This window comes from Aegilops tauschii, chromosome 2 (assembly GCF_002575655.3).
Source record: "Aegilops tauschii subsp. strangulata cultivar AL8/78 chromosome 2, Aet v6.0, whole genome shotgun sequence".
NCBI lineage: Eukaryota > Viridiplantae > Streptophyta > Magnoliopsida > Poales > Poaceae > Aegilops > Aegilops tauschii.
The window spans coordinates 589,331,918-589,345,098 of record NC_053036.3 but is presented as its reverse complement, the minus strand read 5'-3'; the positions used below and the strand labels follow the sequence as shown (position 1 = coordinate 589,345,098).

At 45.5% G+C, this 13,181-nt stretch overlaps 1 protein-coding gene across 1 annotated transcript; it reads left to right on the top strand.

The window, feature by feature from the left end:
* Positions 1-2,954: 2,954 nt before the first annotated feature.
* On the top strand, positions 2,955-4,472 carry LOC109750695 (F-box/LRR-repeat protein 13-like). The gene has a single exon (XM_020309647.1). The coding sequence runs from the start codon at positions 2,955-2,957 to the stop codon at positions 4,470-4,472; it is 1,518 nt and encodes a 505-aa protein (XP_020165236.1).
* Positions 4,473-13,181: the final 8,709 nt, after the last annotated feature.

The window sequence follows — 13,181 nt, the reverse complement described above, 5'->3', positions numbered from 1 at the left end:
GATGAAGTGGGAGCACGGATGGGAGCATGGGGAGGGAGCAGGCAAGCCGGATCCCTCTTAAGATGGTCCCTCTTACCTCTTAAGAGGCAAGAGAAACATTTGCTTTGTCCATTCATCAAGGATATATTTGACCACACAAATTGTAATATGGCAATTACTTGTCAAAACTAATGTTTAAAACATTTCCCACATCTCCTTTAATATAGTAATAGTTCACATTTGACCCCCGTACATATGTGTTGTATCTACCATATGAAGATGAGTAATTATCATGTTGTATAATATGATAAATATCCATGTGATCCTAATGAATTATATACACACTACAAAAGACATTATTATAATTCATCTAGATTGCAACGTAATAATCATCAGTATGTATATTCGCATCATTCTGAGAGAGCCAATAAAGAAAAATAAATGTACACACATGCTAGGACCGTGTGACTCATTCCTGTGTGAGAAATATTCAAAATGTTCTCCGTTATACATTATCTGCTCTAACAAAAAATGTGTTACCCCTCAAAAAAGATGTGCAATAACACTGGTACACATGGTTGCTTTGTTACAGAAAAATTCTGATGGTATTTTGACTGTTTTTTGCTATGGTTTGATCAAGCAGTATTCATTTGTGGTGTTTTCTAAAAACAAATGCAGTGCATTTTCTTTTGTTTATCTCCCAACCAACAACATAATACAAGCATAGATATATATGACAGAACATGACAAACTTCTTATTTCATTTGTTAGACATGATGATAAGGTACGTTAAGCAAAACAAAGTTGGAAACAAAATATGGAATTAATTAGCTCTAATTATTTTATTTTATTATATACTCCCGGTTTAGAAGGAAAGGAATAAATTATAATGATTTCTTTTCTTAACTATACCGCAACAATGTCCATACTAAACCCCACGCCGTCATTAATGGTATATTACCTCATATTACCTGCTAAGAGGTACTCCCCCCATTTTTACGTACTCTATTATTAGTTTTGACTGTTGTCTAAAAAATAAGAACATTTACAGTAACAAATCTACATGATGTGAAAATATATTCAATTATGAATACAATGGTGTTAATTCGGTGGTGTACATGTTATTATATTTTTGTACAAACTTGTTGAAAGTTTCTAAGGTTTGGCGTTAGACAAATTTAATATACGGAGTAAATAAAATCGGAGGGGGTAATAGTTATATCAGCTATTAGATAATTAAAATTTAACGGTCTATATTGCTTTGGACCACCTTGAAATTTCTCTAAAAAATGTTATGCCGCCGTTCGGGTGCTAATAACACATGTTCATTGCTAATTTCTCTGTTTCCATAAAACTTATTACTATTTTTTGACCAAATATTTAGCTAAATGTGTCTCTTTTCTTTAAAAAAATGGTGTGCATTCGGGTGCTAATAACACACGTTCATCGTGGATTTGTCTGTTTCTACAAACTAATCCTCAAACTAGTGTGCCATTGGCTACTGCATCAAAGTATAGTATCAATATTCTAATCTGCCTGACGTCGCACACGTCGCTATCTGTTAGACTGTTACAGCCACGGGCTTACTCCACCTGCTCGTTTTAACCTGTGCAGTCTGCTTGCCTCTTTCGTTATGATTAAAATCCCACGATTAGTGTTAAGTTATGGTTAAGGACCTTAAATTGTTTTTCGTTAATTGTTTCAGCCCTACAACTTTTTAATACATACCAAAATCATATATTTACTATACTAACAAGCAAACAAAAATTCGCGTCTTACTGTTCCTCCATTTTCACATTGCTAATCTCTCATATTGAAGAAAACTATATTCAATGTGGCTATCATTATTGTGCTAATCTGCTGGATCATGCAGTAATTCTCCGGCGCCCTCCCACCCTGACAAATCAAACCATCGTCAATTTTCTCAACAGTGGCGACCTGCGAAAAGGAGTGATGGCCCATCTAATAACTTGTACTTGTCCCTTCAACTGTTGGCGAACAGTGGAATACAGTGATATACGGATTGCTGGAAATTGCAATACGACTGACAGCACATATCCCAATGCTAGTTGGGTGGGGTGGATTCCGCGCTGCCTGCAGACCGGCCTCTGCAACGTTTTTTCAAACTTTCTATCTCTTTCTTCATGGTACTGTGAATTGTCCCTTCAAGAGGACAACCCACATCTTTCAAGAACCAACGCATTAAAATCGCTGGGTTTTTTTTCTCTTTGTATTGGAGAGGTTTTTCACGTTAAAATCGCATGTCTTTTTCGTTCTTGGTCGTTTGAGACTGGGAGAGGTGCAACTAAGGATGGCAATGGGTAGGGTATGAGGCGGGTAGAGCAATACCATATCCATACCCGTGTAGTTAATGGGTACAAAATTCAATCCATACCCGTACCCATGGATATGAAATTTTAGCCATACCCATACCCGACGGGTACCCATACCCATTGGGTACCCGATGGGTAGATCACAAAGTACACAAGTTATTCACAATTATACATTCATTGATAGCACGTTTGACAAATTTATCTCAACTCAATAACAGATAGATGAGTACATGTGAATTATCTCAATTCAAACTGACAATTGGAGATAACTTTATGTTCACAAGTTCACGACACACTTCACGAATAAGGTCCACATGTCATGCTAAACGGGTAAGGTATGGGTATATCCATGGATACAAGGCTATACCGTGCCCTACCCATGACTTAGCGGGTAGGGTATGGGTATTATCCATGGGTATAAAATTATGCCCATACCCTGCCCATACGGATACGGTATCCGCGGGTACCCGTACCATGAATAAAATTGTCATCCTTAGGTACAACGACTGTATAAGGCCAGGATCCTCTAGGGTTTAAAGTGGAACCTTACCCTCCGTGACCGACAACGGAACCGACTAATAATCAGGAGATATATATACACAGGCACGCACGCGATCGCATCTATCCGATCTCTGGCCGAAGATGGCGCCGTCGCACAGGCAGGGAGGAGACCGGCTGAGCGCTCTCCCCGACACGGCGCTGGAGCGCGTCCTCTCCCACCTCGAGTCCGACGAGGCCGTGCGCACAAGCGGGCTCGCACGCCGATGGCGGCGCGTCCACGAGGGCGTCCCCGTCGTCCACCTCGTCGACACCAAGACCGGCGAACGGAACCGCGGCTTCGGCGAGCTCAAGGTCTGCTACGACCACCAGGTGACGAGCGCGATCATGGGCAAGGGCTCGGGGACGCCGATCCGCGTGCTGCGCCTCGACGCCTTCTACCCCCCGTACGATCTGCTCGACCAGTGGATCGTCACCGCCGTGAACTCCGGCGTCGAGGACCTGGACGTCGAGCTCAGGTACCGCGAGTCCGGCCTGGGTGGCCGCCTCTGCCCCTTCACGCCCGACCTCTACGGACGGAAAAACTCGGCGGACTTCGACAAGAGCGACCGTAACAGGTACACCCACACGCAGCGCCACATCTTCGGGTGCCCCACGCTCCGCCGCCTGCGCCTGGTGGGATGGAGGCTCGACATGCCGGAGAACTTGGCCATGACCATGGCGTCGCTAGAGACGCTCTGCCTCGCGAGGATCATGGACCCGCGCGGGGAGCTGCAGCGGCTGATCTGGAGCTGCCCGCGCCTCGCCAGCCTGACGCTGGAGCAGTGCCCGAGCATCATAGAGATCACGGTGGCCAGCCCCTGCCTGCGGAGCTTTGCCATGATCTGCTGCCACCACGCCACCGGCGTCGATCTGCAGACCACCTGCCTAGAGTCGCTGCACTACAAGGGCGGCCTTCCTCCCCGCGGCTCGTCCTTCATCACCGTCGCAAACTACGACGGAGTCAAGGCGGTGAGGATCGAAATCTGCGAGAAGCTCTCCAGCAAAGCACCAGACGACATCGCACCGGTCACTACGCTCATCCGCAGCTGCAAGAAGAACCTAAAGTATCTCCACCTTTCCTTGCGCCCGTCGATGGCCTACTACAGCAGCCTGTTCACAAGCCTCCTGCGCTCCCTAGACAGCCTCACGCACCTGAGCCTCCAGGGCTGCTTGCCCACCGAAGACGCCGTCCGGTCGGTCTCTGCTTTGCTTGTCGACGCCAAGAACCTGAAAGTACTGTCGCTGTTTCCTCTGGGTCCAGAGCCTCCAAAGAACAAGAGTATGCGGATGTACAGGGACCAAGACGATGACAAATCAGATTCAGATAGTGAGCCAGAAGAGGGCCCGGCCGTCAGCGATGGCGTCCAGTACCGAATGCCCAAGACTCTGTGGAAGGTGCAGGTCAGGTGCTTGGCTTACAAGATGAGAAGAATCAACATTGGAAACTACAAAGGGCGGCCTCTCGAAAAGATGCTTGCAAGGTTTCTGCTCTCCAGGGCTGCAGCGTTGGAGGAATTCTCTGTCACCTTAGCAGCTGAAGTTCATCCGCAGAAGGATGAGATTACAAAGGAGTTACTATCCTGGCGACAAAACCGCCGTACTAGAGTAATATGCAAGTAGATTGCAGCGACAGTTGCTTGCACTTTAAGATCAAACATTAGAAAGAATTTTGTTTATTTTGTTACTTTTGAGAAACACCAGGATATAATACATATCATTTGCTTAGTTGAATATTTCTCTGTTAAATGTGCTTCTTTTTCCCTGATATTATATTCGAGCAAAATTAACTCAGCTAGGACCTGATATGCAATTAATGTCAGACAAGCATGTCCTTACATTGCCGAACAATTCTACATGACTTGCACTGGCACATGACTTGCACTGGCACATGACTTGCACTGGCATTGACACAACAATCCATACATTATTAATCTGAGTTGGAACAAACAAACTGTTATGATGCAGAAAATGCATTATTTAAGCTGCTTGAAAAACTCTAGGATATGTAATTACCAATGTCTTACTCCGTACGTGATGTTGCAAGATCAGCACCACCTCCAAGAAATCCTGGTTACTTTAGCAAGAACAATCACATACTGTTTGACATCAGTTCCCAGAAGCATCAGAAGGGACTATCTACGTATGCAAAGTATAAAAGGAACAGAACAATGAAAACAAGCATATACTACCTTGGAGTGCATGTCAATCTGAAACCTGATGATTGAAAAGGCAAGAGATGCTGGGAAGTGGGAACTCTAACTACAAGGCAATTCCCCTGAAACTATGTTATGGCGTCACATATTTGCACATACTATGCAAACTCTGCATTCCATTCAGCTTCAAGAGATACACCATGATCAATATGGTGACCTGCCAATGCATGTGGGGGTTGGTTATTTATAACTGGAAAAAGAATCTTAATTTCAATCATATTCTATTTCTATGCAATAATTTTGAGTTCAAATTTACAATATTTATGTCAGACAAAAATAGTCTCTACTGCAGACCAATTTCCAAGAAGTTACTCAAATCTGAAAATAGCATTAGCATTCTCCAAATAGCCACTCACTATTTCCACATATATACCATTCAAAAAATTGTAGACTGTAAATGGAGGAAACATATCCTAAACATAATCAAGCATGCATGTTTCAGAAGTGATTTTCTAGTTCTGAACGGTTCCCTCTTAGTTTGAACAGTTTAATATCATAGAATACAACAGAATAATACATAATGCGCAACCCATCTTTTTCCAATATGTTCATCCAATAAGAATGATTTCTGAAGTAAAATAGGTTACCATATTTCCTTGAAAATTGATTGTCCAATGCCTGATAATCATTTAAACTTATGCAGCATATCTTAGTATTTACTCTACATGGCAGAAATATTTCCTCGAGCAAATTTGACATCAATAACAGTATAAGAAGCACGCATATTTCGAAGCTTCCCGCGCCTGCTAAAATTTGCATCACACATGATGCAGAGCGCTCCCATGCGAAAGCTCTCCCTCCACGGCCTACGCTCTCGCGACACACATAGCTGGCTGCCGCCACACCTCGAGCCCCGCTACCGATGAGCTCGTCGGTCCGAGGTGGGTCGTCGAGGGAGGATCCATCGCAGGAGAATCTTTGAAGCCTACTTGCGTTCTCTCAGAGAAGCGAGAGGGGCGGAGGGATGAATCCCGTGGATCGTATCCCCCTTTCGATGCAACTTCGCCTGATGCGGGTGAAGCGTGTGGCCAAGGAGAGGTGAGACGGCTTACGATGTGCCGAGCCATGCTTCCCCAGCTGAGATGGACCGGGTTTTTGCCAGAGGCCAGTCTACGTTGGAGCAGGTGGCGTCCAGATTACTTATGATCACTTATCCTCCTTGAGACTTTGTTGTGTTCCTTTTGCGGGCTTGTTATGCTGATGCCCCCAGCTAATACCTTCTCTTTTGTTCCTTTTCGATCCTATTTGTATTTCCTGTGGACCTCCCTTCGTTGTGGCTGTATCATGTTGTGCCTTTATTTACAAAGCGGTGTGAGAAGCCTTTTTGGGTACATTGGAGGAGGTGGTGTTGTGAGCGGATGCCGAAGCGGATTCTCCGTTACCATCCCAGCGCCAAAGGTGGTCAGATTCAGGAGAGCGGCGCCGCGGTGTTGAGCGCACGGCCCATGCCAGTAACACGAGAAGTAAAAAATATATACAGGTCCGTAGACCATCTAGTGACCATTTCCAACACTGGAGCGAGCTCAAGGCGCGTCGCCGGCATCGCCTCTTCCTCATTGAAACGTACGGGGCAAACCTTGTTGTAGTAGACAGTCGGGAAGTCTATGTGCCAAGGTCCCATAGGACAAGCGCAACAGAACATTAACCGTTGCCAATGAAGAGAAGCATAAATCGAAAGGATCCAACCTGCAGACACACAGACGCAGACGAACGAAGACCGAATCCAAGCGTATCCACCTCTGACAAACGCTGACCGGATCCCATGAGATCCGACGGAGACAGACCTCCACACGAGAGTGGAAGTACCGGACAGGGTAAATAAAGACGTTCACCGGACGGGGTTTGATGAATTTTGGACGGGATGGCAGAACGAACGTCTACCAGCATGGTTTCCTGCGATACCAGTGTAGTACTCCATGTGTCCCAAATGCATGGCATATAAATTTAGTAAAAAAAATCAATGTTTTATAAAAAAAATATTTGATCAAATACATAGAAGAAAATATCAAAACATATTCATCACCTGTCAGTACGAAGAACACCAGAAGTAAAAAATACATACAGGTCCGTAGACCATCCAGTGACCATTTCAAGCACTGGAGCGAGCTGAAGGCGCGTCGCCGGCATCGCCCCTTCCTCATTGAAACTGGGCAAACCTTGTTGTAGTAGACAATCGCGAAGTCTTCGTGCTAAGGTTCCATAGGACAAGCGCAACAGAATATTAACCGTCGCCAATGAAGAGAAGCATAAATCGGAAGAATCCAACCTGCAGACACACAGACATAGATGAACGAAGACCGAATCCAAGCGTATCCACCTCCGACAAACGCTGACCGGATCCCATGAGATCTGACGGAGACACACCTCCACACTGGAGTGCGAAGTACCAGACGGGGTAAAATAAAGACGTTCATCGGACGGGGTTTGATGAATTTTGGACGGGATGGCAGAACGAACGTTTACCAGCATGATTCCCTGCGATACCAGTGTAGTACTCCCTCTGTCCCAAATGCATGGCCTATAAATTTAGTCAAAAAAATTCAATGTTCTATAAAAAATATATTTGATCAAATACATAGAAGAAAATATCTTCATCACCAGTCAGTACAAAGAACACCAGAAGTAAAAAATACATACAGGTCCGTAGACCATCCAGTGACCATTACAAGCACTGGAGTGAGCTGAAGGCGCGTCGCCGTCATCGCCCCTTCCTCATTGAAATCGGGCAAACCTTGTTGTAGTAGACAGTCGGGAAGTCTTCGTGCTAAGGTCCCATAGGACCAGCGAACAGAACATTAACCGTCGCCAATGAAGAGAAGCATAAATCGAAGGGATCCAACACACACAGACGCAGACGAACGAAGACCGAATCCAAGCGTATCCACCTCCGACAAACGCTGACCGGATCCCATGAGATCCGACGGAGACATACCTCCACACGGGAGTGCGAAGTACCGGACGGGGTAAAATAAAGACGTTCACCGGACGGGGTTTGATGAATTTTGGACGGGATGGCAGAACGAACGTCTACCAGCATGGTTTCCTGCGATACCAGTGTAGTACTCCCTCTGTCCCAAATGCATGGCATATAAATTTAGTCAAAAAATCAATATTTTATAAAAAAATATATTTGATCAAATACATAGAAGAAAATATCAACACCTATTCATCACCTGTCAGTACAAAGAACAGCAGAAGTAAAAAATACATACAGGTCCGTAGACCATCCAGTGACCATTACAAGCACTGGAGCGAGCTGAAGGCGCGTCGCCGGCATCGCCCGTTCCTCATTGAAACCGGGCAAACCTGGTTGTAGTAGACTGTCGGGAAGTCTTCGTGCTAAGGTCCCATAGGACCAGCGCAATAGAACATTAACCGTCGCCAATGAAGAAAAGCATAAATCGGAAGGATCCAACCTGCAGACACATAGACGGAGACGAACGAAGACCGAATCCAAGCGTATCCACCTCCGACAAACGCTGACCGGATCCCATGAGATCCGACGGAGACACACCTCCACACGGGAGTGTGAAGTACCGGACGGGGTAAAATAAAGACGTTCACCCGACGGGGTTTGATGAATATTGGACGGGATGGCAGAACGCACGTCTACCAGCATGGTTTCCTGCGATACCAGTGTAGTACTTCCTGTGTCCCAAATGCATGGCGTATAAATTTAGTCAAAAAATCAATGATTTATAAAAGATTGATCAAATACATAGAAGAAAATATCAACACATATTCATCACCTGTCAGTACGAAGAACACCAGAAGTAAAAAATACATACAGGTCCGTAGACCATCCAGTGACCATTTCAAGCACTGGAGCAAGCTGAAGGTGCGTCGCCGGCATCGTCCCTTCCTCATTGAAACCGGGCAAACCTTGTTGTAGTAAACAGTCGGGAAGTCTTCGTGCTAAGGTCCCATAGGACCAGTGATACGTCTCCAACGTATCTATAATTTTTTATTGTTCATTGCTATTATATTATCTGTTTTGGATGTTTAATGGGCTTTAATATGCTTTTTTATATTATTTTTGGGACTAACCTATTAACCGGAGGCCCAGTGCCAGTTTCTGTTTTTTTGCCTATTTTATTTGCAGAAAGGAAATATCAAACGGAATCCAAACGGAATGAAATCTTCGCGATGATCTTTCTTGGACCGAAAGCAAACCAGAAGACTTGGAGATGAAGTCGGAGACGCAACGAGGCGGCCACGAGGCAGGAGGGCGCGCCCCCCACCCTCGTGGGCCCCTCGTAGCTCCACCGACGTACTTCTTCCGCCTATATATACTCTTATACCCTAAAAACATCAGGGGGAGCCACGAAACAACTTTTCCACCGCCGCAACCTTCTGTACCCGTGAGATCCCATCTTGGGGCCTTTTCCGGTGATCTGCCGGAGGGGGAATCGATCACGGAGGGCTTCTATATCAACACCATAGCCTCTCCGATGAAGCGTGAGTAGTTTACCACAGACCTTCGGGTCCATTGTTATTAACTAGATGGCTTCTTCTCTCTCTTTGATTCTCAATACAAAGTTCTCCTCGATGTTCTTCGAGATCTATTCGATGTAATACTCTTTTGCGGTGTGTTTGCCTAGATCCGATGAATTGTGGATTTATGAACAAGATTATCTATGAATATTATTTGGTTCTTCTCTGAATTCTTATATGCATGATTTGATATCTTTGCAAGTCTCTTCGAATTATCGGTTTAGTTTGGCCTACTAGATTGATCTTTTTTGCAATGGGAGAAGTGCTTAGCTTTGGGTTCAATCTTGCGGTGTCCTTTCCCAGTGATAGTAGGGGCAGCAAGGCATGTATTGTATTGTTGCCATCGAGGATAAAAAGATGGGGTTTATATCATATTGCTTGAGTTTATCCCTCTACATCATGTCATCTTGCTTAATGTGTTACTCTGTTCTTATGAACTTAATACTCTAGATGCATGCTGGATAGCGGTTGATGTGTGGAGTAATAGTAGTAGATGCAGAATCATTTCGATCTACTTGACACGGACGTGATGCCTATATTCATGATCATTGCCTAGATATTCTCATAACTATGCGTTTTTCTATCAATTGCTCGGCAGTGATTTGTTTACCCACCGTAATACATGCTATCTTGAGAGAAGCCACTAGTGAAACCTATGGCCCCCGGTTCTCTTTTTTATTATATTGCATCTCTTTTATTTACATCGCATCTCGTTTACTATTTGGCAATCTTTACTTTCCACTATACAACAAAAATACCAAAAATATTTACTTTGCTATCTTTATTAGATCTCACTTTTGCGAGTAACCGTGAAGGGATTGACAACCCCTTTATCACATTGGTTGCAAGGTTCTTAATTGTTTGTGCAGGTACTAGGTGACTTGAGCGTTGTCTCCTACTGGATTGATACCTTGGTTCTCAAAAACTGAGGAAAGCACTTACGCTACTTTGTTGCATCACTCTTTCCTCTTTAAGGGAAAACCAATGCATGCTCAAGAGGTAGCAACCAGCGCAACAGAACATTAACCGTGGCCAATGAAGAGAAGCATAAATCGGAAGAATCCAACCTGCAGACACACAGACGCAGACGAACGAAGACCGAATCCAAGCGTATCCACCTCCGACAAACGCTGATCGGATCCCATGAGATCCGACGGAGACACACCTCCACACGGGAGTGCGAAGTACCGGACGGGGTAAAATAAAGACGTTCACCCGACGGGGTTTGATGAATATTGGACGGGATGGCAGAACGCACGTCTACCAGCATGGTTTCCTGCGATACCAGTGTAGTACTTCCTGTGTCCCAAATGCATGGCGTATAAATTTAGTCAAAAAAATCAATGTTTTATAAAAAATTGATCAAATACATAGAAGAAAATATCAACACATATTCATCACCTGTCAGTACGAAGAACACCAGAAGTAAAAAATACATACAGGTCCGTAGACAATCCAGTGACCATTTCAAGCACTGGAGCGAGCTGAAGGCGCGTGGCCGGCATCGCCCCTTCCTCATTGAAACTGGGCAAACCTTGTTGTAGTAGACAATCAGTAAGTCTTCGTGCTAAGGTTCCATAGGACAGGCGCAACAGAATATTAACCGTCGCCAATGAAGAGAAGCATAAATCGAAAGAATCCAACCTGCAGACACACAGACGTAGATGAACAAAGACCGAATCCAAGCGTATCCACCTTCGACAAACGCTGACCGGATCCCATGAGATCCGACTGAGACACACCTCCACACGGGAGCGCGAAGTACCAGACGGGGTAAAATAAAGACGTTCACCGGACGGGGTTTGATGAATTTTGGACGGGATGGCAGAACGAACGTTTACCAGCATGGTTTCCTGCGATACCAGTGTAGTACTCCCTCTGTCCCAAATGCATGGCATATAAATTTAGTCAAAAAATCAATATTTTATAAAAAAAAATTGATCAAATACATAGAAGAAAATATCTTCATCACCTATCAGTACAAAGAACACCAGAAGTAAAAAAATACATGCAGGTCCGTAGACCATCCAGTAACCATTACAAGCACTGGAGTGAGCTGAAGGCGCGTCGCCGTCATCGCCCCTTCCTCATTGAAATTGGGCAAACCTTGTTGTAGTAGACAGTCGGAAAGTCTTCGTGCTAAGGTCCCATAGGACCAGCGAACAGAACATTAACTGTCGCCAATGAAGAGAAGCATAAATCGAAGGGATCCAACACACACAGACGCAGACGAACAAAGACCGAATCCAAGTGTATCCGCCTCTGACAAGCGCTGACCGGATCCCATGAGATCCGACGGAGACACGCCTCCACACGGGAGTGCGAAGTACCGGACGGGGTAAAATAAAGACGTTCACCGGACAGGGTTTGATTAACTTTGGACGGGATGGCAGAACGAACGTCTACCAGCATGGTTTCCAGTGATACCAGTGTAGTATTCCCTCTGTCCCAAATGCATGGCATATAAATTTAGTCAAAAAACCATGTTTTACAAAAAGAACATATTTAATCAAATACATAGAAGAAAATATCAACACCTATTCATCACCTGTCAGTACAAAGAATAGCAGAAGTAAAAAATACATACAGGTCCGTAGACCATCCAGTGACCATTACAAGCACTGGAGCGAGCCGAAGGCGCGTCGCCGGCATCACCCCTTATTGAAACCGGGCAAACCTTATTGTAGTAGACAGTTGGGAAGTTTTCATGCTAAGGTCCCATAGGACCAGCGCAACAGAACATTAACCGTCGCCAATGAAGAGAAGCATAAATCGGAATGATCCAACCCGCAGACACACAGACGCGGACGAACGAAGACCGAATTCAAGCGTATCCACCTCCGACAAACGCTGACCGGATCCCATAAGATACATACCTTCACACGTCCTCTGATGATGCTAGAAGTATCACCGGGGGATGGGCGGGAGAACCTTATTTCATTTTTAGAAAGCCGATGCTAACTCTTCTTGCGCCGATACTGGGCGCTGCTGGACGGGGGGCACGACTAGGGTACGACCGGTGCGCTGCTGGACGCACGAGAGAGCTCGTGGTGATTCCATCGGCACAGCCAGGCGCGTCGCTCCTTGAGCGCCTCCACCGTGTCCGCGCCGCGCCCACGCTCATCGCCGCCGCCCAGGACGAGGCCGTCGCCTTCCCGCTGCCGTTTGCCATCGGACTAATTGAAGGATCGTATAGATATCGATGTGCTCTAGTGAGTAAGTAGTGCTTCGTTCGTTGCTCTGTGTGTGAGCAGTGTGTGCTGAGCTGCCTGCCAAATGGCGGTGCTCGTCATGGTAGTTTAATAGGAGATGCCGATGTCGGGCGCGCGCATGGTTTGTGGGCGGAAACCGGGTGGCGACTCAGGTTGCTGTCGGACGCACGCCGAGGCTGGGAATTGCGGCGTGCCGCTTGTGCCACAAGTTGTGTGCTGCTGTCAGCGTAATAATATGCTTGGTGGTAGCACACAGCAAGATAAAGATACTCTCTGCGTCATGCCAACCTAGAGTTGTTCATTCAGTCCAGCCACGCAGCCTCCCCGAATCTTCTCCCTGTTGTGGGATTGGCAAAGTGATGATTAAACCAACCACCCTCCTTCGGCAACCAAGTTTAGTCCTACTCACA

What these genes read in the sequence shown, in the direction of transcription:
- LOC109750695 (XM_020309647.1), top strand. Translation starts at nt 2,955, where the DNA reads ATGGCGCCGTCGCACAGGCAGGGAGGAGACCGGCTGAGCGCTCTCCCC.